General features: G+C 50.9%; 1 protein-coding gene across 6 annotated transcripts in view; it reads left to right on the forward strand.

The window, feature by feature from the left end:
* PTPRS (protein tyrosine phosphatase receptor type S) overlaps positions 1 to 26,890 on the forward strand; it is a 128,624-nt gene that overhangs the window by 46,445 nt on the left and 55,289 nt on the right. For all 6 annotated transcript variants that reach the window (XM_053999225.1, XM_053999228.1, XM_053999226.1 and 3 more), the window contains exons 3-6: positions 4,071 to 4,216; positions 5,132 to 5,273; positions 13,772 to 13,960; positions 23,347 to 23,457. In XM_053999225.1, coding sequence (XP_053855200.1) covers positions 4,071 to 4,216; positions 5,132 to 5,273; positions 13,772 to 13,960; positions 23,347 to 23,457 — 588 coding nt within the window. The remainder of the gene's footprint in view (positions 1 to 4,070; positions 4,217 to 5,131; positions 5,274 to 13,771; positions 13,961 to 23,346; positions 23,458 to 26,890) is intronic.

Consider the following 26,890-nt stretch of genomic DNA (forward strand, 5'->3'; position numbering starts at 1 on the left):
GCGATTAACTGCTCCTGCTTTGGTGTCACATGGAGGAGGGAAGGAGGAGAGGGGAGAGGGGGCAGCAGCATCGTTGTGTTTGGTGAGGAACTGCCTGGCTGTGCAGCCCTCACCCGTGGGCTGGGGGGTGAGGTGGAGACCCCCACCCTTCTCACCTGAATCCCAAAATCCCGGCGTGCTGTGTCCCTTTGGAGCAGGTGCTGCCCATGGTTCCCCAGGCTGTGGTTTGGGAAGGGAATCCCACAGGAGCTGATCCCTGTGTGGGGATGGGAGGGCGAGCGCTGGGCTGGGGCCGGAGTGGTCAGGGGTGTCCAGAGTGAGGCCAAGGGAAGGACATGTGTGTGCTGTCGGAGCACAGGGCACAGGAACCAGGAGGGATCTCTCTCTGTTCCTGTGTGCTGATGGAGCTGCCAGGATGGATCTCTCTATCCTTCTGTGCTGATGGTGGAGCCCAGGGCACAGGAACCAGGGGGGATCTCTGTCCCTGTGGAGCTCAGAGCATGGGAACCAGGAGGGATCTTCCTGTTCCTCATGGAGCTCAGGGCACAGGAAACCAGGAGGGATCTGTGTCCCCATGTGCCCAGGGCACAGGAACCAGGAGGGATCTCTCTCTGTCCCTGGGGAGCTCAGGGCACAGGAACCAGGAGGGATCTCCCTGTTCCCCATGGTGCCCAGGGCACAGGAACCAGGAGGGATCTCTCTGTTCCCCATGGAGCTCAGGGCACAAGAACCAGGAGGGATCTCCCTGTTCCCCATGGAGCTCAGGGCACAGGAACCAGGAGGGATCTGTGTCCCCATTGTGCCCAGGGCACAGGAACCAGGAGGGATCTCCCTGTTCCCCACGGTGTTCAGGGCACAGGAACCAGGAGGGATCTCCCTGTTCCCCACGGTGTTCAGGGCACAGGAACCAGGAGGGATCTCTCTCTCTGCTCCCCACAGCCCATGGCAGCTCTCCAGTGTGGTGCTTGTTCCTTTTGGGAAGTGCGTGGGCAGGAGTGAGCGCTTGGGTTTGACTTGATGGCTTTCCATTCAGCTGTGGAGCAGGATCACAGGTACACAGCAGCCATCCAGTCTTTTCAACCTTCCCTCTGGAGACCCAGACCCCGCAGGAAGCCTCTTGTAGTAGGAAAATTCTTTTAAGCTCCAGATTTTTCTGTTCCTATTTTGATACTGCACAGAAAGTGGGTTTTTCTACTTTGCAAGCAGAGAAAGGGGGAAAAATTATCTCTGTGACCGCTGGACTGATGGAACTCAGACTCAGCCTTTCCAAACCTGGCTTGTTCTCAGCTATCTGTGAGGGAAGGTTGGTGAAGTGATACAAAATCCCCTGGACTGTCAGTATGTTGTCTGGGAAATGTGTTTCTTTGATTTTTATTTATTTATTTAAAGCCATGGTCCTGCAATCTTGGCGGACAGGGACAAACACCTCTGAGTGGGCTGATGGGGTTTCACATGGCACCTTGTCCCTGCCTGGGAGGCTCCCAGAGCCCTTTGCAGAGCTGGAGGCTGAGCTCTCACCTTGGGTTTCCCTTTGAGCTGGGCCTGGCACGGCAGAGCTGAGGCAGCCCCACAGCACGGGGGGCACTGGCCCTAGCTTTGGATCAGCAACATCCTGGATTCCCAGCACCTTGGATCACCAGCCCACTGGGCCACCAGCACCTTGGGTCACCAGCAGTGTGCCTGTGGTGGCCCTGGCTCTCTCCTCCCTGAGAGGAGAGGGCTGCTCAGTGCTCAGCGTGGGCTGGAGACAAATGCTGCAGTGACTGGGGCTGCAGAGGTGGAGAGCGGGAGGAGGGAGGAATGAAATCTGCAGCCCAGAGGCTTGGGCAATTTTCAAATGAACAATTTAGCTCTGATTCTCAGCCATTTTTCAAGTGAGTAGTAAAATCTCACAGGTTGGGTGGTAGGGATTTTTGTTTGGCTCCTTGTGTCTAACAGTGAGTCCCTTGTAGGCAGCTGGGAATTGCAGGAGCTCAGGAAAAGCCCCATGCACAGACAGCTCAGCTCCCCCATCACCCCACACTGAGGCAACACAGGACCCCAAAAAGGGATGCTGAGCAATGGCTCCAAATTCAGTGGTTTTTGGAGCACCATGCCTTTCTTCAGGACGGAAATAGAACCTTGTTTTTCTCCTCATCTGAGCTCTCATCATGCAGCCTGCACCCATTTAAATGTATACGTGACATTAAGGTTTATTAGGGGCTTTTATTTTAGGAAATGAACTTGCATCAATAAAGTGTTCTTAAAAGCCCTGGATGTTTTTAGCTGTACCTTCAGAATTGACTTCTGCAAACTCTTCAGATATCGAGCGGAGGTGAGGGCAGGAAGGAAGTCAGGGGCAGAGTGAGCATTTATATCTTAGCCTGGAGCAAAGTTTGGGTTTTACCTTTCTCAGATGGAAGACAGATCCCCCAGTGCCAGTTCCTCCAGTGGGACTTGCTCGATAACCTTTAGCTGTAACATTGCAAAGAAGACTCTGACCTCTAAATATAGATTTGGATATTTATAAATGCGCTGCTTTGTACACACAGCATTCGGTGGGACGTAAACAGCTCCAGCAAATTGTATTTACCTCCAGCATGGAAACAAATGCTTGATTGCATCACATGAGCTTGCTCAGTGCCTTTTATTTATATACTGCTGGCCATGCCAGGCAGGGAAGGGGAGAAGGCTTCTTTTTGTCTTTTGACCCCTAAAAGACCCTGGAGGCTTCTCCCCAGCTACCATTTGGCCTCCTGTCAAGCCCTGTGGGAGGCTGTTTGCATCTTATTTTATAGCCTCTTGAGTATGAACAGATAAATACACACATCTCAGAGTCACGTGCTCTGCTTTTCTCAAGAAAACAGACGGCAACTTTATGATCTGAGTGATTTTATTTGAACACAGCTGTGGCCTTGTGATTTAAATATTTCAATAAATTTTAAACTAACTAGATGAGAGGAAACAGTTCGAGGAAAACAGGTTAGAGCACGGAAGGAGGATTCCCAGAGGGTGGGGGCAATATGGGCTCTGCACAAATGCTGCTGGCCTTGGTTTCCTCTCATGAGCAGCCCCTTGACACCTCCCTTGGTCAGAGAGCCCATCCCAGCCTCTGCCATCCTTGCAGAGGTGCTCTGAAGGCAGTGGGATGTTGGTGGAAACCAGTGGAGGGGTTGAGGGAGAGGTACTCCGAGCTCAGGTGTTGTTCTTCAGGCCTGGGCTGGCTCAAGCACAGCCTGAGTGTGCATTCAGGCGTTGCTGCTGGCTCTGAGAGGAGTTTGAAGGAGATCGTGGCTCCCTCCTGGAGCAGCATGAATTCCATGTCTTTCTTGGGAGTCTTGTGCTGAGCAGAGGGGAAGGGGAGCTGCAGGAGCAGGCTGGGCTCTGCCCTGGGGTTTTTCAGCTGGGTGGTTCTGACCTGATCACAGCTCTGGTGATTGCCTGCTTTGCCCATCAAATTGCCTCTTCTGAGGGATCACTTGCCTGGCCTGTGCAAATGTACCTGTGAGGACCTGCAGGTGAAAGCAGAGGTGCCACAACCAAGGGCATTTCACACCCTAAAGCCACTGGCATCGGCCTCTTTCACACCATTGTCCTCAGGAGCTCTGTGTGCTGACTCCTGCTCCATCTATTTCATGGTCCTCCTCCCACCTTCCCCCCTTCCCTGGCTATGTTCCTATAAATCTCCCCAGTTCCTTGGTGTTTTGGTCATTTCCAAGGAGCTGGGAAGTGCAATTCACTGTTACTAAGTGTTGTTTTCAGCTCTACCAGCTTTTGGTGATGCTCATTAGATGGGTTTTGCAAGGGCAATTTCCCCTGTACAAAACAATTTAAAAGTCCACTTTTCAGGAGTAAAAGAGGTTTTGCAACATTGAAATCTTCTTTGTAGGATCAGGCCCCTAATCATTTTCTGCTGGAGCTACTTCATATGTAAAGTGGAGGTAAAGGCTGTTCTGAAAAAGGCCAAGAGGTTTAATTTCAACTGGGATCATTAAGAATAGCAGCAACAACACTGCTATTAATTACAAACCGTGTTTATTAGAGTTTGTCTTTGTGACTGCCACTGATGGCATTTCCCTTTTGTCCTCCAGGTCCTCCTGTGTTCATTAAAAAGCCTGTGGACCAAATTGGTGTGTCAGGAGGGGTGGCCTCCTTCGTGTGCCAAGCCACTGGAGACCCAAAGCCAAGGGTCACCTGGAACAAGAAAGGGAAGAAAGTGAACTCTCAGAGGTTCGAGGTAAGAGATGTCCTTGAAATCTGGTGTCTCTGTGAAGAGAGAGACTGACACAAAGCAGCCCCTGCTCCTCTTTGGCCACCCTCAGACCTGATAATAAAGGGAAATTTGGAAGGGGAGGAGTTTTAGCAGCAGGAGGAGAGAAATGCAAGCTCTTGGCCATGTCAACAGCTGGGTTTGTTCCAAAGCAAGAGAGAACTTGGCTCAGTTATGTTATTGAAGATTTTTATTTTGTTTTGTTGCGTTTTTTCCCCTTCCTGGGATATAATATAACTTCCTGCTCTCCTAAGAAACCCCAAGAAAGCCAATGGTACCTCAGCTCTGTAAATGTACCTTTCACGCCCATCTGTGGCTCAGCATTTTAATCCTGGGGCAGTCTGGAGAAAACGTTGCAGTTGTTGACAACCAGACCCAAGCAATTGGCATTGTTTAGATAGAAATGAGAGCAGAGGAATAAGGACTGGGAGGTCATCCTGTGGAATTTGCTGTGGGACTCAGCCCTGCCAGGCAGCTGTGTGCTCAGAGGAGCTCCATGGTGTCAGCTGCTCCTGCAGATGGAGGAACAAGGCGGGGGTCCATTTTTATTTAGTTTTCCTTTGGTCTGTTTCGTCCTCCTTCAGCCCAGTTGTGCTCTGAACAGCCACCCCACACCCCATCAGCGTGGCTTGTTCTTTCAGAGCCTTTGAGATGCACACTGGGGGTTTGGTGGGGCGGTGGTCACTGGCAGGGTTTGGCTGTGACAGCTCTGTCACCTGGAGCTCGCTGGAGAGCCAGGCTGACCGTGCTGGTGACGTGTGGGGGCTGAGGGGCAGCTGCTGGAGGCTTTGCAGTGGCTGTGTGCGTGTGTCTGGGGTCTCTTCACGAGCAGCAACCCAAGGACACTGACCATGTGTGTGTCTCTTTGCCTCTGTCCCCCAGACCATTGAGTTTGATGAAAGTGCAGGTGCTGTTTTGAGGATCCAGCCCCTGCGGACCCCCCGGGACGAGAACATTTACGAATGCGTCGCTCAGAACCCTCATGGGGAGGTCACTGTCCACGCCAAGCTCACCGTCCTCCGAGGTAAAGAACCTGGCCCAGCTGGGTCAAAAATCCATGGCTAAGGTACAAAATCCTCCTGGGTTGGGTTTGGTTTGGTTTGGTTTGTTCTGACCCATCAGATGTGTTTGCTGTTCTTACCTCAGAGAGACATAAAACTGCTGTGTAAGAAACAGAGCTAAAACTGGACCACTCCAGGAGGGTTGACTGATGATGTGCTGGGGTTCCTTCCAACCTGAATTATCCCTATGACTCTTATGATCTTCCTCCCCTCCAAAAATTCCTTCCCCAGATTTAGGAACAGCACCAGGAGCTCCCCATTATACACAGAAATGTGGCTCCAGGAAATCCTTCCTTGAGGAATCACTTCACGGGATGGGGTTGAGGTGCTTGTGGATCTGCATGGGCTTTCACACATTTGGTAGCAGTACAAATGTCTTTCCTTTCCTATTGTGCCTTTCTGGGCTTCTCCCCTCTTCCCAGAGGTCCTTGGCTCTGTGGTCTCTCCAAGAAAACAATTCCATTCTCCATTTTGTTCTGGTTCTTTTTCCCACTTGTCCCCGTTACAGAGGATGTTTACATGGATGCCTCCCTCATGTCATCTGTTTGAAATATGCTCCCTGAACTGGATGTGGGGGAGGGAACAATATGCTGTTGCTCTGGATGCCTCTGGATGTTTGCTGTTATTGCCCTGGAGATCCCTAAAATCACTGTGTGAAGTTCTGAGCGAGGCTGGGTGCTAAAACTGACCCATTTTAGGGTTTGGAACACCCATCAGTGACGTTCTCTGCTCAAACCACAGGGCAGTGCAGGTGATCCTGGCGGGAACGGGGTGGTGGATAACTGCCTGAGAGCTCCCAAGGGGAATTTAGCTTGGCTGTGGATGAAGCCATGGGCATTTCAGTGGCAGCAGCAGTAAAAGCCCTTCTCTCTGCAGTGAACAAGACTAACACCAGTTCTAGGAGCTCCAGGCAGGAGCCCCACAGGGCCAAGGGGTAGCTCTGCTTGTGGGTCAGTTGCTTTTCCTTCAGCAGGTCCAGAGTTCCCTCCAGGAGCAGCTCAAATCCTTTTGTTAGAACAAGCAGCAAGCACGTCCTTCATAGTGCAGAGCAAAATTGGTGTGTGACCCCCCCCCCGCAAAGTGCAGCAGGGAATTCACACCAGACATGAAGGGCACAAGGCAAAGCCCCCAGCCTCCCTTTTCAGCTGGGAATATCCCTGCTGTGGGCTCTGTGCTGTCAGGATTTTGGCTGCCTGGGAGTGTGGGGGCCCGTGGTCCAGTCATGCCTGACAGATTTGTGTAGGTGACTTAGATGTGTGTGCAGCTCCTGTGCCTGGCATGGCATTTAACCTTCTGTTGGAGGAAGGTGGTGGGATGGAGCTGTCAGGAGCTTGGAACGGTGCAGTGTGACAGGAGTGTGTCTAACTGTGGTTATCCCAGAGGGTGGGAGCCTTATTCTTCACACTTATTCCCATGAATTCCTTTGGAGCTGTGACAGTCTGGGAGAAGGGCCCCTGCAGTCATATTCAAAGCTTGTACCCCTTGAATTTAGCTACAAGCAGTGGCAGGGGAAGGTTCTCCTCCAGCTCCTGCAGTGGTTTTAATGCACTGCCCACCAACAGTGAGCTGCAGTGTGTGGGGTCATTGTATCTCTGAATCATCAGCGTTGGAAAGACCTCCAAGGTCACCAGGTCCAACCTTTGACCCATCCCCACCTTGTCCCCCACTCAGAGCACTGAGGCCCATGTCCAGTTGTTCCTTCAGCACTTTCAGGGTTGGGCACTCCAAACCTCCCTGAGCAGCCCCTTCCAAGGCCTGACCACCCTTTCCATGGAGAAATTCCTCCTGATGCCCAACCTGAGCCTCCCCTGAGGCCGTTCCCTGCTCCCCTCTCTGGTTGCCTGGGAGCAGAGCCTGATCCCACCTGGCCACAACCTCCCATCAGGAGGCTGTAGAGACTGAAGTAGGAATGAGCTGAGCTCAGGGACTGTCCTGAGGGACCTGGGCTCTTTGTACGTGTCTTTGTGCAGCTCTTCCTTCTGGGATCAGCATCATCCACGTCAGCCAGAGGCAGCTGACAGCACAGGGGCTGCATCTGCCCACTGCTGACTAATTCCACCCTTTGCTGAGCCCACCAGAGCATTCTGACTGTGGCTCTGCTCTCACAGCTCCCCTGCTCTGTTTGTCTGATGGGACATGGTTTGGAGTCTCCTGGAGCACTGGGGGTTCATGGAGCTTGAGGGAGCAGGAATTACCTGCAGGGTGGGCCAAGGCAATGTTGAAGAGCATCAAGGAAGCAGATTTTGTAGCATATCCCCCCCTTCTCTCTCAGCTGGAGTTACTCCATCCTCCATCACTCCTTAGCTCTCACACAGCAGAGTTTGTCTCCTCTTTATCTGTGTTTTTAAGTGCTGGGAAAGTTAAAAGCACCAAGCCAAATGCACTGATCTGCACAATGACAAAGTGAGCATGTTGGCATCTACTCCTCTCCTGTTCCTCCCCTCTTCTGCACTCACCCACTCTCCTGTTTGTCTTTTCTCTCCCTGCTCAGCCTCCTCCTCTCTGTCTCTGCTCTCACTTGCACAACTGATGCTGAGCAGAGAGAGGGGGCTGCTCCACGGCTGCTCCACAGCCTGGAGATGGATGGGAGCTGTCATTTGCAGAACCTGTTACCTTGGCACACTCTGGAGAGTGGAAACCTGAGCCCAGCTGCTGCAAACTGAACTGGGGGGCTCTGGGGTAGCTGTGCAGCCTGTTGCCTGTGCTGCTGTGATCCCAGACATACCTGTGGGTACCTTCCTGCACCAGCATTGCAGCATTTCCTCAACACCAGTGCAGTCTCCTAACAGCAAACAAGACAGAAAATATTCCCTCTTTTCAGAAGAGAAAACAGGACATTCTTCCCTACTAGATGCAGCTGCTGAAGGGATTGAGCATAAACCCCTCTTGCTTATGCACATGATTACTCCTGGATCAGACCCTGGTAGAAACCCACATGCCTTCACTTGAAAACAGGAAACTGCAGGAGAGGAAACCTTGGGGAGCTTCTGAGAAGCAGAGCTGTGATGGACACCGTTCAACTCACACAGTCCCTTCACAGCAGCTCTGCTGGCTTGCTTGTCCTTCCTGCTCTGCTTCTCCAGGGATCCCAGTTTGGTAGGGCTGTGGAAACTGGCTGTTCTTTCCACAGCTGGCTAGACAGAGTGCCTGCAAACCTGACTCCTGCAGAGCTCGGAGAAAAAGAAAGAAAGGGGATTTGGGAAGCATTTTCCAGTTGGTTTTGACTCCAGCTGCTGTTGTTTTTCATTGTAACTTAGGCAGGAAGGAAGGTCGTTGGCACAGGCACGCCAGCCCCCAGTTGGTGTAGATTCTCTAAGCTGCCCACTCTCAAGAAAGATATAAATATCTACATCTGTATCTCTTGGGATAGATACAGACAGAGAGGTTGTGGACTCCCCATCCCTGGCAGTGTCCCAAGCCAGGCTGGACCGGGCTTGGAGCAGGCTGGGACAGTGGAAGGTGTCCCTGCCATGGCAGGGGTGGGATGAGATGGGCTGTGAGGTCCCTTCTGTCCCAAACCACGCTGGGATTCCATCTGTGTCTACATTTCTATCTCCATCATCTCTGCCCATATGATGATGATTGTTATTACTTCCTGTATGCAGATTATCCTTTCCCTCCATGTCTTTAGTGGCCTGAGAGAGGCTGTGAAGGCTTTCCTGTGCTGTCAGAGCTGAGTGGGCTCAGGGGACAGGGACCTCAGCTGTGGGAGGCACGGGCTGGGTTTCAAGCAAAGACCAGGCTGGCTCCATTCTTTGCTCTGTGGAAGCTGATGGAGGGAGTTCTGTGGGGGTTATTCTTGTGAGCCATTAGTAAATGCAGCACAAAAACCAGTGATTAGTCCAGGTCAGTGTAAGGGAGCAGAATTTGGTGTGTCCTGACCCACCCCTCGCTGCATCCTGGGCAGTGCTGGCTGTTCCTGGGATTGCTGCACTCCAGAGCACGAGGGAGAAGGGGCTGTGGGACACATCAGGGCTGTGGGACTCCCTCCTGGAGTGTCACTGGGGCTGCTGCGGACAGACTTTCACAGCTTTTAGTGTTTCCCTCTTGGTTTCCTTTCATGAAGTATTCAGACATTTCTTTAACAATTCCAGCCTGAAATCTCCCTCACACATTTCCTCCTCCAAGAGCACATCTGGTGTGGGAATGTGTAAAGTTATAGCAAGATCCCTGTGGTTTGTTGGGGTTTTTTGGGGTTTTTTTTGGGTTTTTTTTGTGATTGTTGGCTTTAAATCACAAAAGGGAAACAAGATGCATTCTCTGGATGCTCAGCAGAGAATCCCATGGGAGCACATGGGAAAGGGAAGCTGCTCCCTCTGAAATGTTACCTTGCCATTTGGAAAATTCCTGGCAGTCTTTCTTCAAACTTGACTTGTTTTGCTTTTCTTGTAGTGACCTGAAAATTGGGTGACATTGACAGCAGATTAATTCTGTAGCTCCTGAATAACATCAAAGTAATTCTAACTGAGATGCCTGTAGAAGGAGGGTACCTGGGGACACATTAGAGGAGGGAACACAGGCATTACCTGCACTGTTTTGGGGTGCAGCACACATATCTAAGGGTGCATTTACTGCCTGTGAGCCCACAAATTTTAATAACATTGTTAGGCTATTACTGTTTTCATAGTGGAACTTCGAGCTCCAAAGAAATGGAATCAACAGACAGAGCACATTACTGAGACTCCTCCCTGCATTAAAATTGTTTTTGGCTGGGCAATAACAGAGAACTGAGACACAGGTACAGACACACGGGTGGAAATGACTTGTTGATGTAATTTCACAAGGCATATAGTGCCAGGATACCTGGGGAGAGGGCAGCTCTAGTGTTCATAAACATAACAAAAGGAACAGGGACGAGTTCAAGAGTGCTGGATTTTGATTTTGATCCTGATTAAAACTTGGGTCACTCGAGCTGCTCCATCTCTGTGTTCCTGCTTCTTCCACCCTGAATGAGGACAGTCGACTGTAGAGAGCAGCCAGCATCCATATCTCCAGAGGAGAGTGAAAAATCCCTCCTCCTCTTCCCTTCACAGCATCCTCATGGCTTTCTGCACTGACTCCATGGCATGACTGCTCACGCTCACACCCTCCTCCTCTAAATTATTAAACAACTGTGTACACCCTGCGGGAAAAAGAGCAGCAGCAACACCCGCTTTATCTTCCTTAATCATCCTCATTTCCAGCACAGCTAATTAGCTAAACCCAGAGCTGCCACCTTCCAGAGTGACAAGGGGACAGAGCAGCTCTGTCCCCTGGCTGGGGCTGGGGACCCTCGCTGTGTGTGGCAGCCTGAGCTGGGTCCAGGCACAGAAGGTGTCCCCGGGTGGGGTTTGTTATAAATGACAGCTGAAGTGCTGCTCTCTCTTGCCCTGCCTCTCTCCATCCCTCCTCCCCTGCTCTTTCTCACCCTCCTTTGCTCAGTGAGGCACTGAGGTGTTTCAGCAGCTTGGGGTGGGGGGGCTGTGAAGAGCTGGGTCTCAGTCAGGGATGAGCAAGGTGTTGGGATGCTCCCTTCATATGGCAGCTGCACCTCAGGAAAAGCTTTGCCTGCACGAGCCAGCTCGACTCCAGCAGCAGCAGCAGCTGCCCAGATGTGCCCTTGAAGCATCTCCAGCTTGTGTCTGGTTCTTTTGTTCCTGCAGTTGCCTGAGCTGCTCTCAGGAAGAGAATTCACAACCAGAACCATTCCTTGTTTATTCGGGGACAGCTCTGGGGGGTGTTTGGGGGTGGATGGGGAGGGTGGCAGGGCACGTGTGTGCATGTCTTGTGGGGATTGCAATGAGGTTGTAACTGCATTGTTACAGGGAACCCAGCTGATAGGGGATGGGGGAGTTTTACTTCCCTGACAGGAAGGAAATCTGAGCACTTGAATCAGAGCAGTCTGTGATGTTCAGAGATGCTTCCTCTGCTCATCTGATCCTCAAATCTGATCACGCCTCTAGTCACAGTTGTTTTAATTAAACTCAGAGGAATTCTGCACATTGTGCTGCGAGATTAACGTTTTTGTTTAATTAGAAACACTCGGTAATAATGGTTGTGCCCGGCCTCCCCCAGCACACACGCACACACATGTGCACACACACCCTGCCAGGCACAGGTTATTCCCTCTGTGCATGAATTGGCTCATGGAAGGAAGGGGCAGGGGCTGGAGGCAGGTGGAGCAGCATCACCAGGGAGCAGGATAAAAGCAGGGATCAATAGTGATGTCATCTGCAGCCAATGCGGCTGCAGCTCCTCACCCTCCCACGGCTGCTGAGAGAGAGGAGGGGAGGGAGGACCATTAAAGCCTGGCTGAAAGCTGTGCACAGGCACAGCAATTCCCAGAGCCCCTGTGCTGGCCTGACATCGCTGCTGGGGGGCTGCAGGAACACACGGTTTGGGGGGTCCTGCAGTGCCCCAGCACAGCCCAGGGAGCTCAGAGGGCTGGGTCAGTCCCTAGTTAGAGATGTGTGTGGACAGCCCCAATTTATGATACAAAATTCTGGTTTAGAGGTGCCTCAGATGCACCAAAACGGTTTTAAACTGAAAGAGTGATGCTTTAGATTAGATACCAGGAAGAAATTCCTCCCTGGGAGGGTGGGCAGCCCTTGGCACAGGGTGCCCAGAGCAGCTGTGGCTGCTCCTGCATCCCTGGGAGTGCCCAAGGCCACGCTGGGCAGGGCTTGGAGCAGCCTGGGGCAGTGGAAGGTGTCCCTGCCATGGCAGGGGTGGCACTGGATGGGTTCTGAAGTCCCTTTCAGCCTAAACCACTCTGGGATTCCATGAAAAAGCACCCACCACAGCAAGGCCACTGGGTTTGTCCCTTGCCCTGCTGTCTGTGGTTTGTGCCATTTGTATTTGGCTCTGTTCCTCCTTATCCATCATGAGCCAGCCTTAGGAAACAAGCTCTGGGTGTGTTTGCAGGTGGCAGGACTGTTCCCAGCCAAGCCCAGCCCCATCTCAGTGCCACTGTGAGAGCTCCCATCAGTGTCAGTGGGGGGCTGGTTGTGATGGATGTTCATTTTTTAAGAATCCCACCTTTTTTTAATTCCCTGCATTATTTCCCTTCTGTTCCCTCACCTGTTTTGGGATGGATTCCATGCCACAGACTCCCAAGGCTGTGATTCCCTGACATGGCTCATTGGAGATGACAGAGGATCCCTCCCAAATCTCACCCTGCTGCTGGCATCCTCCTTCCAAGCTGCCCTCCCCTAAACATGTTCAAAATGCACATTCCTGAGCTGTGGCAGCATGAGACAGCCCAGGAGTGAGGGGCTGTGTCAGATATCACTGGGGAAACACTGGGGTTTCATAGGAGCTTCCACAAATCAGTCAGCATTGTTGGGATTGCCCTCCTCACCCTCATTAGTGAAGGCAAAAGCAGCACTGAGAGGAGCAGGAAGCTCAGCTGAAGCTCAGTTGAGCCTCTCTGCTGGGTGCTGGTGCCACTCTTCTTGGAGGGCAGCAGCACTCGGAAGTAATAAATCTAAAAATCACACCCTGGCTGACAGCACTTGGCATACTGTTGTTGTGTGTGTCCCCTGTGGTCACTGCAGCTGAAGGAGGAGATTTTCCTCTCCTTTCTCCCCCAGTCCCACTGTCTTTGACAGCCCTTTCCACGTGGGTTCTTCCATTATTTCTCGTGTGCAGCGTGTTCTGCACAGTGAGGTTTGGAGGGGAAGGTTCCTGTTAGCTGTGGCTGCTCAGAGTGTTGTGTGCAGTGCAGGGATCCCTGCACAGCCTCTGCTCTGCCAACCTGCCAGTGCCAGCCCCTGGCCTGGCAGAGCTTCCTGGCAGCACCTGGAGAAACTCTGACACGGTGACTCCAACACAAATCCTGTGAGGAGCAGGAGGGGGAGTTGGGGGGGCTCAGCCTGGAGGAAAGGGACCTCAGAAGGGACCTTCTCACTCCCTGCAGCTCCCTCACAAGAGGGTGCAGCCAGGTGTGGGTTGGTCTGTGTTCCCAGGTAACAAGTGATAGCACAAGGGGAAATGGCCTCAAGCTGCTCCAAATTGTTCAGGTTGGCTATCAGGAAACATTTATTCACTGAAAGAGTGAATAAACATAGAACATAGATAGGAATAAACATAGAACAGACTGCCTGGTGGAGTCACCATCCCTGGATGTGTTCAAAAAACAACTTGACGTGGCACTGGAGAACATGGCTTAGCGGGCAAGTGGACTTGGGGGATCTCGGAGGTTTTTTCCAACCTTAATGATTCTCTAATTCTATTCTGCTATCCCCCAAAGGGTTTTAAAAGATTTCACTTAAATGTAGAATCCTGTGGGACACTGAAATAACCCCACAAAACGGACAGGCTGGTAAATTTTATTGTGTCACGTGTTTTTCATCTTGGAGCACTCAGTGTTTGAACTTGCACTGCACAGGGCGGTGCCTGCCTGATGCTTTCCTTGGGGTGTTCCACTGAACCCTGGCACCTGTTGAAGCCCTTCCCTTTGCTCTCCACCCCCCCTTCCCAGAGGACCAGTTGCCTCCTGGCTTCCCCAACATTGACATGGGGCCGCAGCTGAAGGTGGTGGAGCGGACGCGGACGGCCACGATGCTCTGTGCGGCCAGCGGGAACCCCGACCCCGAGATCACCTGGTTCAAGGATTTCCTGCCCGTCGACCCCAGCGCCAGCAACGGCAGAATAAAACAGCTGAGATCAGGTAAGCTCTGGGGCTGACACTGGACGAGTTGAGAGCAAATAGAGGTGTGAGGAGACCGCTCAGAGGCTCCTGAAGCAGAGGAGAGGGCTGGGAGATGCAGGCCCCGCTGCTGTGGATTGGGGCATTTGAGTTTTTTTGGTTTTTACACCAAGAGCGGTTGGAGATTCCACTTCGAGCCCTCCTGGTCTTCTCTGCTGCCCAGTTGGCACGAAGGGAATGACAACAGGGAAGCTGGTGCCCATCCAGATGAGTTCCCTGGATCATGGTACTCTTGAGCTCAGGGCAAACTGGGGCCTGGATGGGGCTGAGGGTTGCTCCTCTGAGCAAGAACTGGCAAAGGAAGAAAGAACCACTCTGGCAGACACAGCTTTTTAGGCCACACACACCTGGTGTAGGGTCCACAGTTCAGGCAGCCTCTTGCTGTCAAACACGATGGTGTGAACGGAGCCTCTCAGAGCTGGTGTTGAAGAACAGCTCAGCCCAGCTTCACGTCCCTGCAGCCATCGCTGGAGAGCACTTGGGAATGTTCTGGAGTGACCCCTCGGTGCCTCTGCCCATGGAGTCCATCTCCACCAACAGATGTACCCCAGCTCCGTGGCTCTTGTCAGTTTTCCATCTTTCCCCATCTGCTTGTCCATCTGTCTCTCTTGTTTGTTTTCTGTTTGCTGTTTTGTGTGTGTGGCAACGTGACATCTCTTAATATTCACGTTTCAGGAGCTGTTTTTGTACTTGTTAAATCTGCCAGTTCTCTGTGTGAGAGTGTGTGCAAGGAGGGCATAGGTGGACTTATTTTTGAGTACTACTGATAAAACACTTCCACTGATAGCTGCAAAAATGAAACAAGTTTTGCGAGTTCTACCTTCTGACAAAAACTAACCCAAGAAATAATCCTTTTCACAAACTGCTGGGGCTGACTGCTTTGACCCAGCCTAGAGGAAAGGTGTCCATGGTTCATTTTTAAGTATCCTTTGGCAAAAGAAAGGCATTGTTGTAGGCAGAGGGAAAGCAGAGGCTTTGGTGAGGCAACTGGAGTTGATTTGTTCATATTAGACCTTTCACAAGTTCTCTAGTAAAGTGATAATCAGCTGCTCCTGCCCAGATCTCTGCTGGCCCTGGAGAAATCAGTTCTGACTCTGTCCTGCTGGATCTGCACAGCAAGGCATGGAAACACCTGGTTTTTCTCTTGCTCGCTTTGGCAAAGATTCTGCACAAAGTTCTGTGGGCCACTGGTGGAAAACCTCAGCACAGCCCCGGTTTAATGTCTCTTTTACACACCTGCATAAATGCCTCCTTGTTCAGTGAAGCAAAGTTACAAGCAGATCCTTAAACTGCTTTGTTGAATTAGAATGCCTTGTTGAATCCCACGAACGCAGATGAGATTGACCTCCCTGTTTTATCATAACAGCTGAGGCAAATGCAAATAAAAAAAATCACTCAGCATAAATAATGAGAGGTAAACTAGAATTATATCATGCTCTGTGACCATGATCTGAAGTGTGAGTAATGCACAGGCAGATTATTTTTAATACATTCATCATCTTGCTAGAATGCCTTTACTCTCTAGCTCGGTTTGATCTGGTGTTTTCCTTGAAGCCACCTGAGTGCTGCCTTTTTATTCCAGTGAATTTATTAACCTCAGAGCGAACCCTTGACCCTTCTGATAAATAGAAGATACCTGCTGAGATTTAATCTCATTTACAGCTGCTCTAAATTAGTAAACTGGTGAAACCCTGAAGCATCCCTGTAGTCCTCAAGGCACAAACCTGTTGCCTGTATGTCAGGGAGTGCAGAGCCTTGGGCAGTCAGGACTTCCCAGTTCTCCAATTTCATCTGCTTCCATGGCCTTCCAAACCTTGCACGTTCTGCAAAAAATAAGGCCTGCAGAAGTGCAAAATATTAACACTAGTGTTGTTAATATGCACTGTGTCAGCACTTGTGTCTGTGGAAGGAAGTCAAGGCCGAGGCAGATTCCAGTGTGGGATTGTGAGTGAGGCGAGGCCTGCTTGGGCTGCTAAGGTCAGATCTTTATTTAATATGTTCATCTTCCCAGAAAACAAACTCTGCCGCCAGAAGGGTGGCACTGGGGGTGCTCCAGGACACTGCTGATGGCCTTCAGGCTCTGTCAGCCAGCAGTGGGACTCTGGCCACGAGCCTCAGGGTGCCCAGTGACAGCCAGTGCAGGGTGCCGGACAGATCTGCCACCAGGGAGGAGCAGCTCTGCAGCTAAACCACAACTGCACTCCGTGCTAACAGGTTCAGGAAGATTTAGGAAGGAAATCCTCCCTGTGAGGGTGGGCACAGGGTGCCCAGAGCAGCTGTGGCTGTCCCTGGATCCCTGGAATTGTCCAAGGCCAGGTTGGAGCAGCCTGGGACGGTGGAAGGTGTCCCTGCCCATGGCAGGGGATGGAATTGGATGGGATTTAAAGTTCCTTCCAACCCAAACCAGTCCAGGATTTAGTGACTGTTCCCTCTGAGGACTGAGCTGTGTGTGGCTCCCTGAGGGAGCAGCAGGACAGGACAGACACCCAGATTCCCCCTGGACATGAAGCCATCAGGTTAACAGCCATGCTGCTGGAGGACAGGGGCTGTGAAGAACTGAATTTTTATCGATTATGAGTTAGTGGCAAATACACAAATGAGCTCATTAAAAGGAGCAAGTGAAATGTCAGACAAGGAGATCTGGTTTGGTTCTTATTTGTGTTAAATCTGAATGTTTGGCTGGCAATACAAACAGACCTCTGAGACCATGGTCATTATATTCCCATATCCCAGGAACCCATTTGGAATGTGGGTCTTCACTCTAATCAAGACACGGGTTATACATCATTGACCACAGTGGTTTTTCTCTAGCGGATGTTTCTGCTTCCCCTTTCCATCTCCAGATGAAATTTCCAAGCACTTGGAAATGTTTTAATGCTTGGGGGCTTGGGCTGAGTGCAAAGCTCAGTTGTCAGTCAGAGGAGAATGGGAAGAAGCTCTGTCTGGGCTCCTGCTTCTCTTAGACATCATGAACATCTCAGCCTTAGAGATCCAGGTTGGACTAGAGTTTAAGTGGCCTTGGAAAATGGATATTTCTGCTTATCTTGGGACATTTAAAGCAGAAGGCAAAGCCAATGTCCTCTGCTCAGCTGCCATCTAGGGGGGACACGGGAGGCAGCCTTCAGCCACCTTCCTCAGCACTCAAACACTAAAACCTTTTGTGTCTTGTGTGTGTCTTCTGTTTTCTAAATAACTGGCTATAACAAGCTTTTCTTTTCTTTTTTTCACTTTTTATTTAACATTCAGAGACTTTTGGTAAGTTTGTTCAATTAAAAAAAAAATTTTAATCAAACCAAAAAACCCCAAACCTGCTAATGTGCAGATTTGTAACCCTTGCCCTTTAAACTAATTCCTTTGTAACAGCTTCTTGAGAGGCATGCTCTGCATTTCTTCTACTAACTCTTTCAGTAGGGATGTTCTGCCCTCTAAATTAATTTCTGCAGGGGTATTGCAGGCTACAAAAAAAAAAAAAAAGAAAAAAGAAAAAAAGAATAGTAATAATAATTCTAATTAATTTATCTGTATAAAGAGATAACAGCTAAATATGAACCTTTTTTTTTTTTTTGTATCTTAGCAACAGTTGTCCTGGAATTCCCCAATTACACAATAGCTTGTACCCTGGAACTGTGATAATTGTGTTCACACCTGCAGGAGGTCTTGGAGTTTCACATCTAACGGGGTTATTGGCATTCGGAGGAGGGAGAACAGGGGGTACAGCATTTCCAAACCCAATCACAGGCTGCTGGCTGAGGGGAATGGGTTGAGGGAAGGGAAGAGCCCCCTCCAGCCCCTCTGCAGCCCTGGGAAGGCAGGACCTGCCCCAGAGCTCCTGTCCCTGTCCCTGCCAAGCCCCCTTTGCCCCCCTTTGTCCCAGGGATGTGGGGCTGCAGCTGCCAGCCAGCATCAGCCTTGCAGAGCTGCAGGGACCCCGGGGGCTGCCTGCTTGTCTGGAGCAGAAAAGCTGCAGCAGCCCTGGGGAGAGCAGCCCAGCACACACATGTTCCCACACGTGGCCTGACAGAAGGTGGGGATGTGTTTTCTGTCATTGCCATGGCGATGGTGGCTGTCCTCCTCTCCTCTTCCCCAGGCTCAGAGAATCCGTGGGCAGCTGGGCATGTGGGAAAGCAGGGCAAGGGATGGTGGGAGAGCAGACCCCATCCTCAGTGACAGAGGGGGGACACCTGCACAGGGAATTCTGCCTGGCACCATCTTGGGCCTTTATAATCCAGAGGCAAGGCCTTTAAGCTGCCTTTTGCCTCTGCTGCTAAACCTCAGGCTGGCCATCTGGGCTCATACAGCCTCAAAATTTGCCCTAAATAGGCAGATCTGGAGATCCAGGGAGGCTGTGCAAGGCAGTGGGAAAAGTCTGCACGTAGCTCTCCAAACCAGTTTTTCACCCCAAAGGTCAGCATGCAGTGTGAGCTCTTCCCCCTGTAGTCCTCCTGCAGAGCTGGTGCCCTCACTGTGCCCTAGACCCTGGCAGCCTCGTGCACATGCCAAGCCCTGTATAGGACACCAGGCAAGCCAGGTATTGACAGCCTCCCCTGCACCCCCACGACCCGTATCAAACCCTCCAGGACCTGTCAGAGTTCCTCAGATAATTAATCCAGTGCATTTCCTCTTCCAGCACCCTCCTGCTGCCCCTGTGTTGAACACGGAGCTGGTTAGATGTGAAACTCCAGCAGTGAAAATCTCCCATCTGTGTCTGTGCCCCACCCAAAGTGCTGCTCGAGCTCACTTGACTGAAATTCTGGTGTGGGGCATCATCCCAAAGCTGTCCTGCCCCTCCCTGTGTGCCAGAGTTAGAGCTGGGGAGCCCAGGGTGGCACTGCCTGCTCTCCCAGAGCCCAGGGTGGCACTGCCTGCTCTCCCAGAGCCCTGTCCCCAGGCCAGGCTGTCCCCAGAGCTGCTGGCAGCCCCTTTCCAGGGACAGTGCTGGTGCTCAGAGGAGCAGGGAGTGACAGCCTGCAGTGACACAAGAGGTAATGCTAATGCTGTGTCTGGGCTTGCACAGCTCTAACTTCCAGCATGTTTCTGCTGTCAATTAGAGTGAACTTTTGCAGGAAACTGCCAGGCTTAGCAAAGGCCAGAGAAGCTTTTGAGCCATGGGTGATGTTGGGATCTCTTCCCCTTCTCTACCCTCTTCCCATTAGCTTTGTTCCATATTGGTGCCACAGATGGCAGATTTTCACTCCAATTTTGAGACAGAAGGATGTATCAGAGGCTGTTTTTATTTCCACTGAATTGATCTATAACCTTTTGCTGCTTTCTCTCTCTCTCTCTCTCTTGCTTTTTAAACCTTCCTGCCACCTCCTGGGTGGGGATCTGCCCAAGTCCATGCTCCCCCACCTCTTCCAAGCGCTGTCTCTCCAGCCTTTGTCCTGAGAGCTAACAACCTGCTTCATTAACCTTAGCTAGTTCCTAACCCTAACTAGATGCTAACTTTTCTCTAGCTAATAACCTAACCTCATAACTAGAAGCTGAGTCTAACTAGAGTCTAATCCCTAACACTATAATGCCTCTGTTCCCTTAGCTCCTTTAGAAAATAAAGGTGAACTCTACTTAGTATCTCTATATTTTTACCTTCTATCCTGAGAATGGAGGATTGAACCGCAGCAGAAGGATGAGCAGGGCTGAAGGATAAGGAGGGAAGGGGTTTTTGGTGATTAAGGCAGAAGATTGGCACGGGGGAGGCTTTGACTCCTGTTCTTGCCTCTGCCAGTCTTCCCTCCATGACCTTGGGCAAGTTGCTTCACCTCTACCTCAGTTTTCCCCGTGTGTAAAGCAGGATCATAACTCTGCTGTTCCTCCCCAGGGGAGAGGAGAGGGTGAGAGGCTGGTATTTGTCATTTAAGGTGCTCTACAGCCCTGGCTGGGAGTGCTGCAGAGTGGCAGCAGTGTCACCACTGCAGAGGAGCTCGTGCATCTCTCCCTGGGGAGAGGCAAAACCTGGCACTGCGGGTCTGCCCTGTTCTCAGGATTGGGGTAAAAAACCACCAACTAAACCCCCTTCTTTGATAAGTTTTCAATGCCACTGTGAGCAAAAGGACCTGCCGTGTTTTCAAAGGAAGATGGTTTGGTTGCAACCCCAGGAGGTCAGATGGGGGACAGAGGTTTTACCCCTGATGGTCACTCCCTCCCACCTGGGAGCCCTGCCCGAGGCTGGGCATGGAGAGACAACAGGAGGGGCTTGGAATAAAACAAGCCAAGGGAGAGGCAGCCAGCAGGCAAGTGTAGCAGGGCTCTTCTCTCCACACAGCCCCTCCTCGCTGGCAGCAGGGTGGCTCCAGAGCCACTGCAGGAGGTACCAGGTAGCTCTGTCACCTCTTCAGTGCCCAGATCTGCCCCAGTCCCTGTGCAGAGCCCTGAAGGATGGCCAGAGGTCCTGAGCAGGACATGCACTGAGCTCCCACATCTGTGCCAAGAGCTCAAGTTTGGAGCTGGGGATTCGCTGGCCGAGGTGGGATCAAACCTGCAGCTTAATGTGGTGCAAGGTGCCCACGTGTCCCTGTCCCTGCCTGGGCTAACACAGCCCTGATGTCCCCAGGAGTGGGAAGGTAAATGCAGGGTCATCATGTGTTCAGTGAGTAGCAAACAGTGATGTTAGCTGAGAGCCTGAGGGGTTTCTTTACATTCCTACAACAAAATGGAGCCAGTCTCAAGCCTTTTGAAGCCAAGAGCCACGGGAGGCTCTGCAAACAGCCACCTGGATTGGGCTGCTGAAAAGGACACCCCACTAAAGTATCCCAAGCCCTCTCCAGTGTCCTGTAATTTAAGATGAGATAGACCAAGAAGTTTCCTACTGGGAACTGTCTTCCTTGACTCAGGTCCTTTTCCCACGGGCAGTGCAGGTGTTTGGGGTTTTGCAGTCATTTCACTCATTTTCTTTGTTTTCTTTGCAGAAGGTACACCGATCCGAGGTAAGACACCCCCAGCTCACTCACTCACCCACTCTCCAAACACTTCTCTCCACACAGACCCCGTTTCATTGCCCTGTGCCCAATACAGATTCGTGTTGTTGTTACGTTTTCTTGTCCTGCTTCACCTCTGGATATTTCTTTTTTATACCTGTCTTTATTTTATCTATGGTTATAATGTCCTTTTTTGTTTGCTGGGTGCACTTGGTAATACTGATACTGTTATTCTAATAACATCTCTGGCTGCGCTGCCTCAGATTTATGGCAGAGTTTTAAGAGCTAATCTCTCCAGGACTATGAAGGACTGAAGTTTATCTCGAGCATTAAATGCTATCAGAGCTTGGTAAATACTTAGGACTTCTCTTGATTGGTGCAAAGTGCTCCCGAGCTGCTGCTGGTGATGAGTTTTCCAGTCCTTTGCTCAGGCAGATCTTCAGCACTTACCATCTCAGCATACTCATTTGTTTGGCTCCAGAGCCTCTTTCCACTTCCTCCCCACTCTCTTACCCTTAGGTTTCTCTGGGAAAGATCCATGGTAAGTAGCTTCTGCACTGTCTCTTTAATGGAGTCAAAGATTGACCTCAAGCTGAAAGGCAGGAGGAATTGGGTGTGCACCCCTTGGAAGACCCTGCTTTGGTTTTATCTCCACTGGCACATTTAAAATTCCATAATTCTCTGCTGGTAAAAGCAACAGGAGGTGCTGTAGGTGAGATTTACGTTTTCACACATCATGTCTGTTGGCTCCTGGCAAGTGCTGAACACTCCTCACCCTCTCTGCAGCCTCATTTCTGCCATTGCCTTGACCAGCAGGGGTGAGGAGTGGGCAGGGAGGGAGGGATGAGTCCCTGTTCCCCAGGGAAAGCTGCCCACTGCAGTCCTTGGTTCCCTTCCTGCTCTGGAGTGAGGCTTCATCTCCCATGGGTACTCTCAGACCAGTGTTGCTCATGAGCAGCACAGAAAATGTATCTGGAACCAATGGAAACAACCCACAGATTTGTCCAAATTAACAGAAATTTCTGGGAAAACTCACCAGCAGCTTTCCACCCAAGTGGAGCTCTCCAACAGCAGAGCTGGAGCTGTAATTCCATATGAAATATGCTCAGCTGGGTGCTCGGTGGGAAGCTCCAGCCAGTTTGGGTTTTAACTCCTGTTGTGCTGAAATACCCGCAGATTCTTTTGGAATGGATTTTGTTTGGTTTACTGGCCTGGGTGGGGCTTTTATGGGGTTTAATTCCCTCTGTTGTGCCTTTGGGGGCTCCCAGGCACAGGGGATGCTGTGGGGAATTGCATTCACACCCCAGCCCTGTCCCAAATCCTCTCCCAGCCCCACGTCCCCCCACCAGCATCGTTCCCACCCACGCACACGCAGAGGAACGTGAGCTCTGTGTCCTCCTCTGTGAACACACTGCTTTTTCCTTCCTGAAAAGGCTGTATCTGCAACCAACAATGATCTCATTTGCACTCCTCTCACTTAAGATTTTATCAATACTATTACACTGAGCTGAAATTGTTTGGTTTTCATATTTAGGTGGGGTTTTTTTCCAGAGATGGGAGTTAAGACTCTTACCACATGTGAGCTCTGTCCATATCTGTAGTATAATCATGTACTCCTAATACATAAAACATTTGAGAGCCTGTTGAATTATTTATGTAGTATGTATTTTAACTGGAGTTTTGCAGGGATGAAGCCTTCTGAGGTAAATGAGGCAATTTTCTTCCATGTAGTTCCATGCTGCATCTCTCTGCATATTTGCTGACAGGAATCTTTAGTTTGGGCTCTGGGTAGATTCTTGTAGCCTGCAATAATATACAAGTTTAAGAAAAACCTTAATCCTTTTGGCCCAGATGATGTAAACCACGCAGGCAATTTTGAAGTTCCAGTGCAGTATTTACAGGGTTTTCCTTGGGGAATATTTACTACCAGCAAGGTGCTTTTCACAGGGCCTCTTATCTCCTGTAGGCTTCCTGAGGAGCAGGTATTGGCCACAAAACAAAGGCAGCAGTGATAGAAATTCCCCAGGCAGTGGGTGACAAAGCCTTTCACTTTTATGGTCACTGCTTCAAATTGAGCAAGGGAAAGTCAACTGCCTGCTGATGGATTTCTGGGGATCACAGTAATATGGATTATTGAGGCTGGTTTTGGGAGTTCTGGTGCAGAACGCCTGCATTGCAGAAGCCACAAAAACTTGGTGCCTTTGCTGATGAGTTCAGGACAAAGAGCAGCACTGCCTACAGAGGGGGGATTACATTTTCTCACCGTGCCGGCTCCGTGTGCAGCCACAGCGGGTCCGCAGGGGCTCCGTGCTCCTGTCCCGCTGTGCGTGAGCCCGGGCTGGGAGGAAACAGCAAAACCGGGGCTGCTGCCCTGCCTTGCAGAGCCAGCAGAGCCGTGACGATGTGTCTGTGCTGCCGTCTCTTCTCCCCTCACAGGTGGGCTGCAGATCGAGAGCAGCGAGGAGACGGACCAGGGCAAGTACGAGTGCGTGGCCAGCAACAGCGCCGGGGTGCGCTACTCGTCCCCCGCTAACCTTTACGTGAGAGGTAGGGAGCACAGCGGCTCACCGGCACTCAGCCTCCTCCTCCCGGGCCCATCCCACCCATCCCGGCAGCTCCCCCGCTGCTCCCCGCATCCCTGTGGGGCCGCAGGGCAGGGCTGCCTCGCCCACGGCCGAGTTAAGCGTGAGCCAAAAGAGCGCACCCCAAAATCAGCCCGCAGAGCCCGCAGGGGAGTGAATCCCTCCGGCTGCAGAGGGGCTGGAATTGCCCTTTCTCCCAAAGGAGAGGGGCAGAGAGGCCGGAATTGCCCTTTCTCCCAAAGGAGAGGGGCTGGAATTGCCCTTTCTCCCAAAGGAGAGGGGCAGAGAGGCCGGAATTGCCCTTTCTCCCAAAGGAGAGGGGCAGAGAGGCCGGAATTGCCCTTTCTCCCAAAGGAGCCCTGCTCTCTGGAAGCAGGGCGGTTGCAGTTCTGCCTCTGTGGCTGTGAGAGGAGGGCAGGACCCCTCTGTGTGTCCCTGGATCCCCCCAGATTGCAGCAGGAGGATGCATTGGCACTGCTGCCCTCAGTCCCAGCTGCTTTTCCCTCTGCCAGCAGTAATTTGTCCCTGGTTCCTTGGGCACAGAGCTGGACACCAGCAGCCATCCCTGCCTCGGTGACATCCCCCTTCACCCCACAGCAGGGGAACAGATGACAGGGGATTGGCTTCTGCTCAATGTCCCCTCGATGTTCTCCCACCCCGTGGGTCAGCACCCTGTCCACTTTCTCTTATTTTGATCTCTCTGACCTGTAATATTTTGTGTGTAGCTTTGGTTTTAACATCTTTCCACAGCAAAAAAAAAAAAAAAAAACAAACCCTTTTGGTAATGAGAGAGCAGGGCTGGTCCTTCTCAATTAAAAAAAAAAAAAAAAAAAAAAGTTGGGAGGAAAAAAGAAAAGTTACATCCCAGCAAACTGTTCCCATTTCCATCCCATCGACAGAGGAGGCGCCTCCCACCTACACTCACGTTAATCTGCAGTCCAATGCAGAGCCATGCTCCTGTGTGCACTCCTTTCTCTCTCTCTTTCTCTCTCTCTCGTGTCTCACGCTCACTATATCACATGCACATGGAGAGAAGGCTTTTAATAATTTAATGTTTCCAAGCTAAATTTTTAAATAGCCTTTTGTGGCCAGCTGGAAAATTGCGTTTGAAATTTGCCCTGTCGCCTGGCCCCGAAACTCCGCTTTTGGGAGTGTCAATCTGGAACCAATACTAATTCAGGGCTGAATCCATTGCAGACAGCTTAGCTGGAATGGTTTGGGTTCTTAAAAAAAAAAAACAAAAAAAAAACAAACCTAAAAAGAAAAGAAACAGGAAAAATGTGGGGATTTTTCATTATTGTTTTGTTTATAAATTTCCTCTACTTTTCTGGCCACTCGGAAACTACCTGGGAGACAAAGGTTGTAACACGGTGTTGTCTCCACACCTGGATGAGAGGCTCCAGGTGATAGCCCTGTTCCTCCCCCAGTTAGCCCGTGTCTACCTGGGCCTGCCTGCAAACCAGCACTAACCTGCCGAGAGAGTGCAGAACACAGCGTGTGCCAGCTCGGCCTGTGGTTTGGGTGTTTTTCATGCTGTTTAATTCCTTGTTTCTTGTGTGTTAATATCGTGGAAAGGTAACAAATTTCTGAAATGGATTTGCTTTGGTGGGAGGGAGAGTTCATGCACATTTTTCTTCCCGTTTTATTTTTTTTTTTGTTTTAAAAGAGTCCCGAGCACTCTTGTGTTTCCAATTGACTTGTTTCTCCCATAACATGCTTGTCTCTATAGACCACCCGGGATAGGAGTTGTAAGTTTGAACATTGCAAGGAAATGGTTTGGTTTGGTTTTGCTTTTCTTTTTCCTTCTTCTAATTATTTCTGTTTTCCTTATTCAGTCCCGTGGTGGAGTCAGAGTGAGCAGGGCTGGGTGTGGGGCTGGGGGGGAGCGCGGGGAGCGGCGCCCGGCCGGGCTGCTCCGTGCGGGGCCGCTCTGCCCGGGGGGCTCCGCTCCCCTTCTCCGAGGAGCAGCAGGACTGCAGGGAGGGAGAATCCTGCCTGGCCTCAGCACCCCTCTGGGGGCTGATTCTGAGCTAGGATTGCTCCCAGCCTGGCCTCCCTGCGGAGCTTGGTTGGGCTTGAAGGGATGGGAGGGGGAGCGTTAGGAAGGCAGGAAAGAGGGTCGTTACTATCTTCATTTTTTTTCCTTTCTTTTTATTTTGGTTAAGAGAAAAAAAAAATCAATCAATTTGCAGCTGACAGCCTTGAGAAGGCCTTTTTTTACTCTCTCTGTGTTTCCCCTATTTTTCTCTTCTCCTCATGTCATTGTGTTCCGCATCAAACCCCCTTAACATCCCTCAGAGCTACGAGAAGGTTGGTGTGGTTTTTTTCTTTTTTACTTTCTTTACCCACATTTTTACATTCGTAAGAGAAAAAAAAAAAATGAAAAAAAAAAAATTTAAAAAATGAAAAGAGAAAAAGCAAGAAATCTTTAAGATGAGCGAGACCCGCGCATTCCCGGGTCTCACGGAGATGAGTTGAGTTGCATTGTGGGCCTCTCTATGCATCCTTTGGTAATGTTGCTGAGTTCTTGCACTTTTTTGTCGTCATGGTTACCTTGCCGTTTGGACATTGGGCCTGATGCATGATAGGAGAATGTAACAATCTTCTTTGCATGCCACTTTTTAAATTAATTATGAATTATTTTTTTTCTATATATAAATATGTATCGTTTCTTTTCGTTATACAATTCTGGTTTCTTTGAAGTGGATTTACTCTTACTTTCCAAATTTTTTGGTTCTGTTGGGTTTTTTGCTTTCTCTTGATTTCCTGTTTCTGTTTTGATTGGTTATGCTGTGCTGTAGTTTATTCCAAACGCATTGTGAGAAGCCAGTGTTCCTGCCCACCCGGTGGTAACTGAACTCCTCAATCCCTCCAGGAGGAAAGGAGTCACACAGCTCTAACGCCTGTCCATGGAAGCCCTGCTATTTGGGACAAGCCTTTGTTTTGGGGGAGGGAGGGATCTGGGAAGTGGAAAAGATGGTGAGAACCCAGGGGGTCATTCCAAGAGTTAGAGCAGACCCTGGGTCACGTTATTGCTTATTTATTTCTTGAGGTGTGGCTCTTGTTCCACCTCCTGCACACAAAGAAAAGCCCTGACCCCGCTCTGGGGGCTTCCCCAGCCATGGGAGCTCGCTCACTGGTCACTGCCCAGTTCCCTCCAGTAACACCAGGAGCAGGGGCTGTCAGCCCAGCGTGGCACTGACAGAGAGCTTCCTGCTGATCCCAAATCCCACGCTGTTCTCTCCTGGAGCACCCACGAGTGCATGGAGAGCCCGTGGCCAGGCAGAGCCCCAGCTCCAGGCAGAGCCTGGCAGAATCCCGTGGAGGAGGTGACACCTCGTCCTGGGAGGGCTGGGAGGGAAGGGCAGCCAGGCAGCTGCCTCCTGGCTCTGCCTGTC

Source organism: Vidua macroura, chromosome 26 (genome assembly GCF_024509145.1).
Source record: "Vidua macroura isolate BioBank_ID:100142 chromosome 26, ASM2450914v1, whole genome shotgun sequence".
NCBI classification, from domain to species: Eukaryota; Metazoa; Chordata; class Aves; order Passeriformes; family Viduidae; genus Vidua; species Vidua macroura.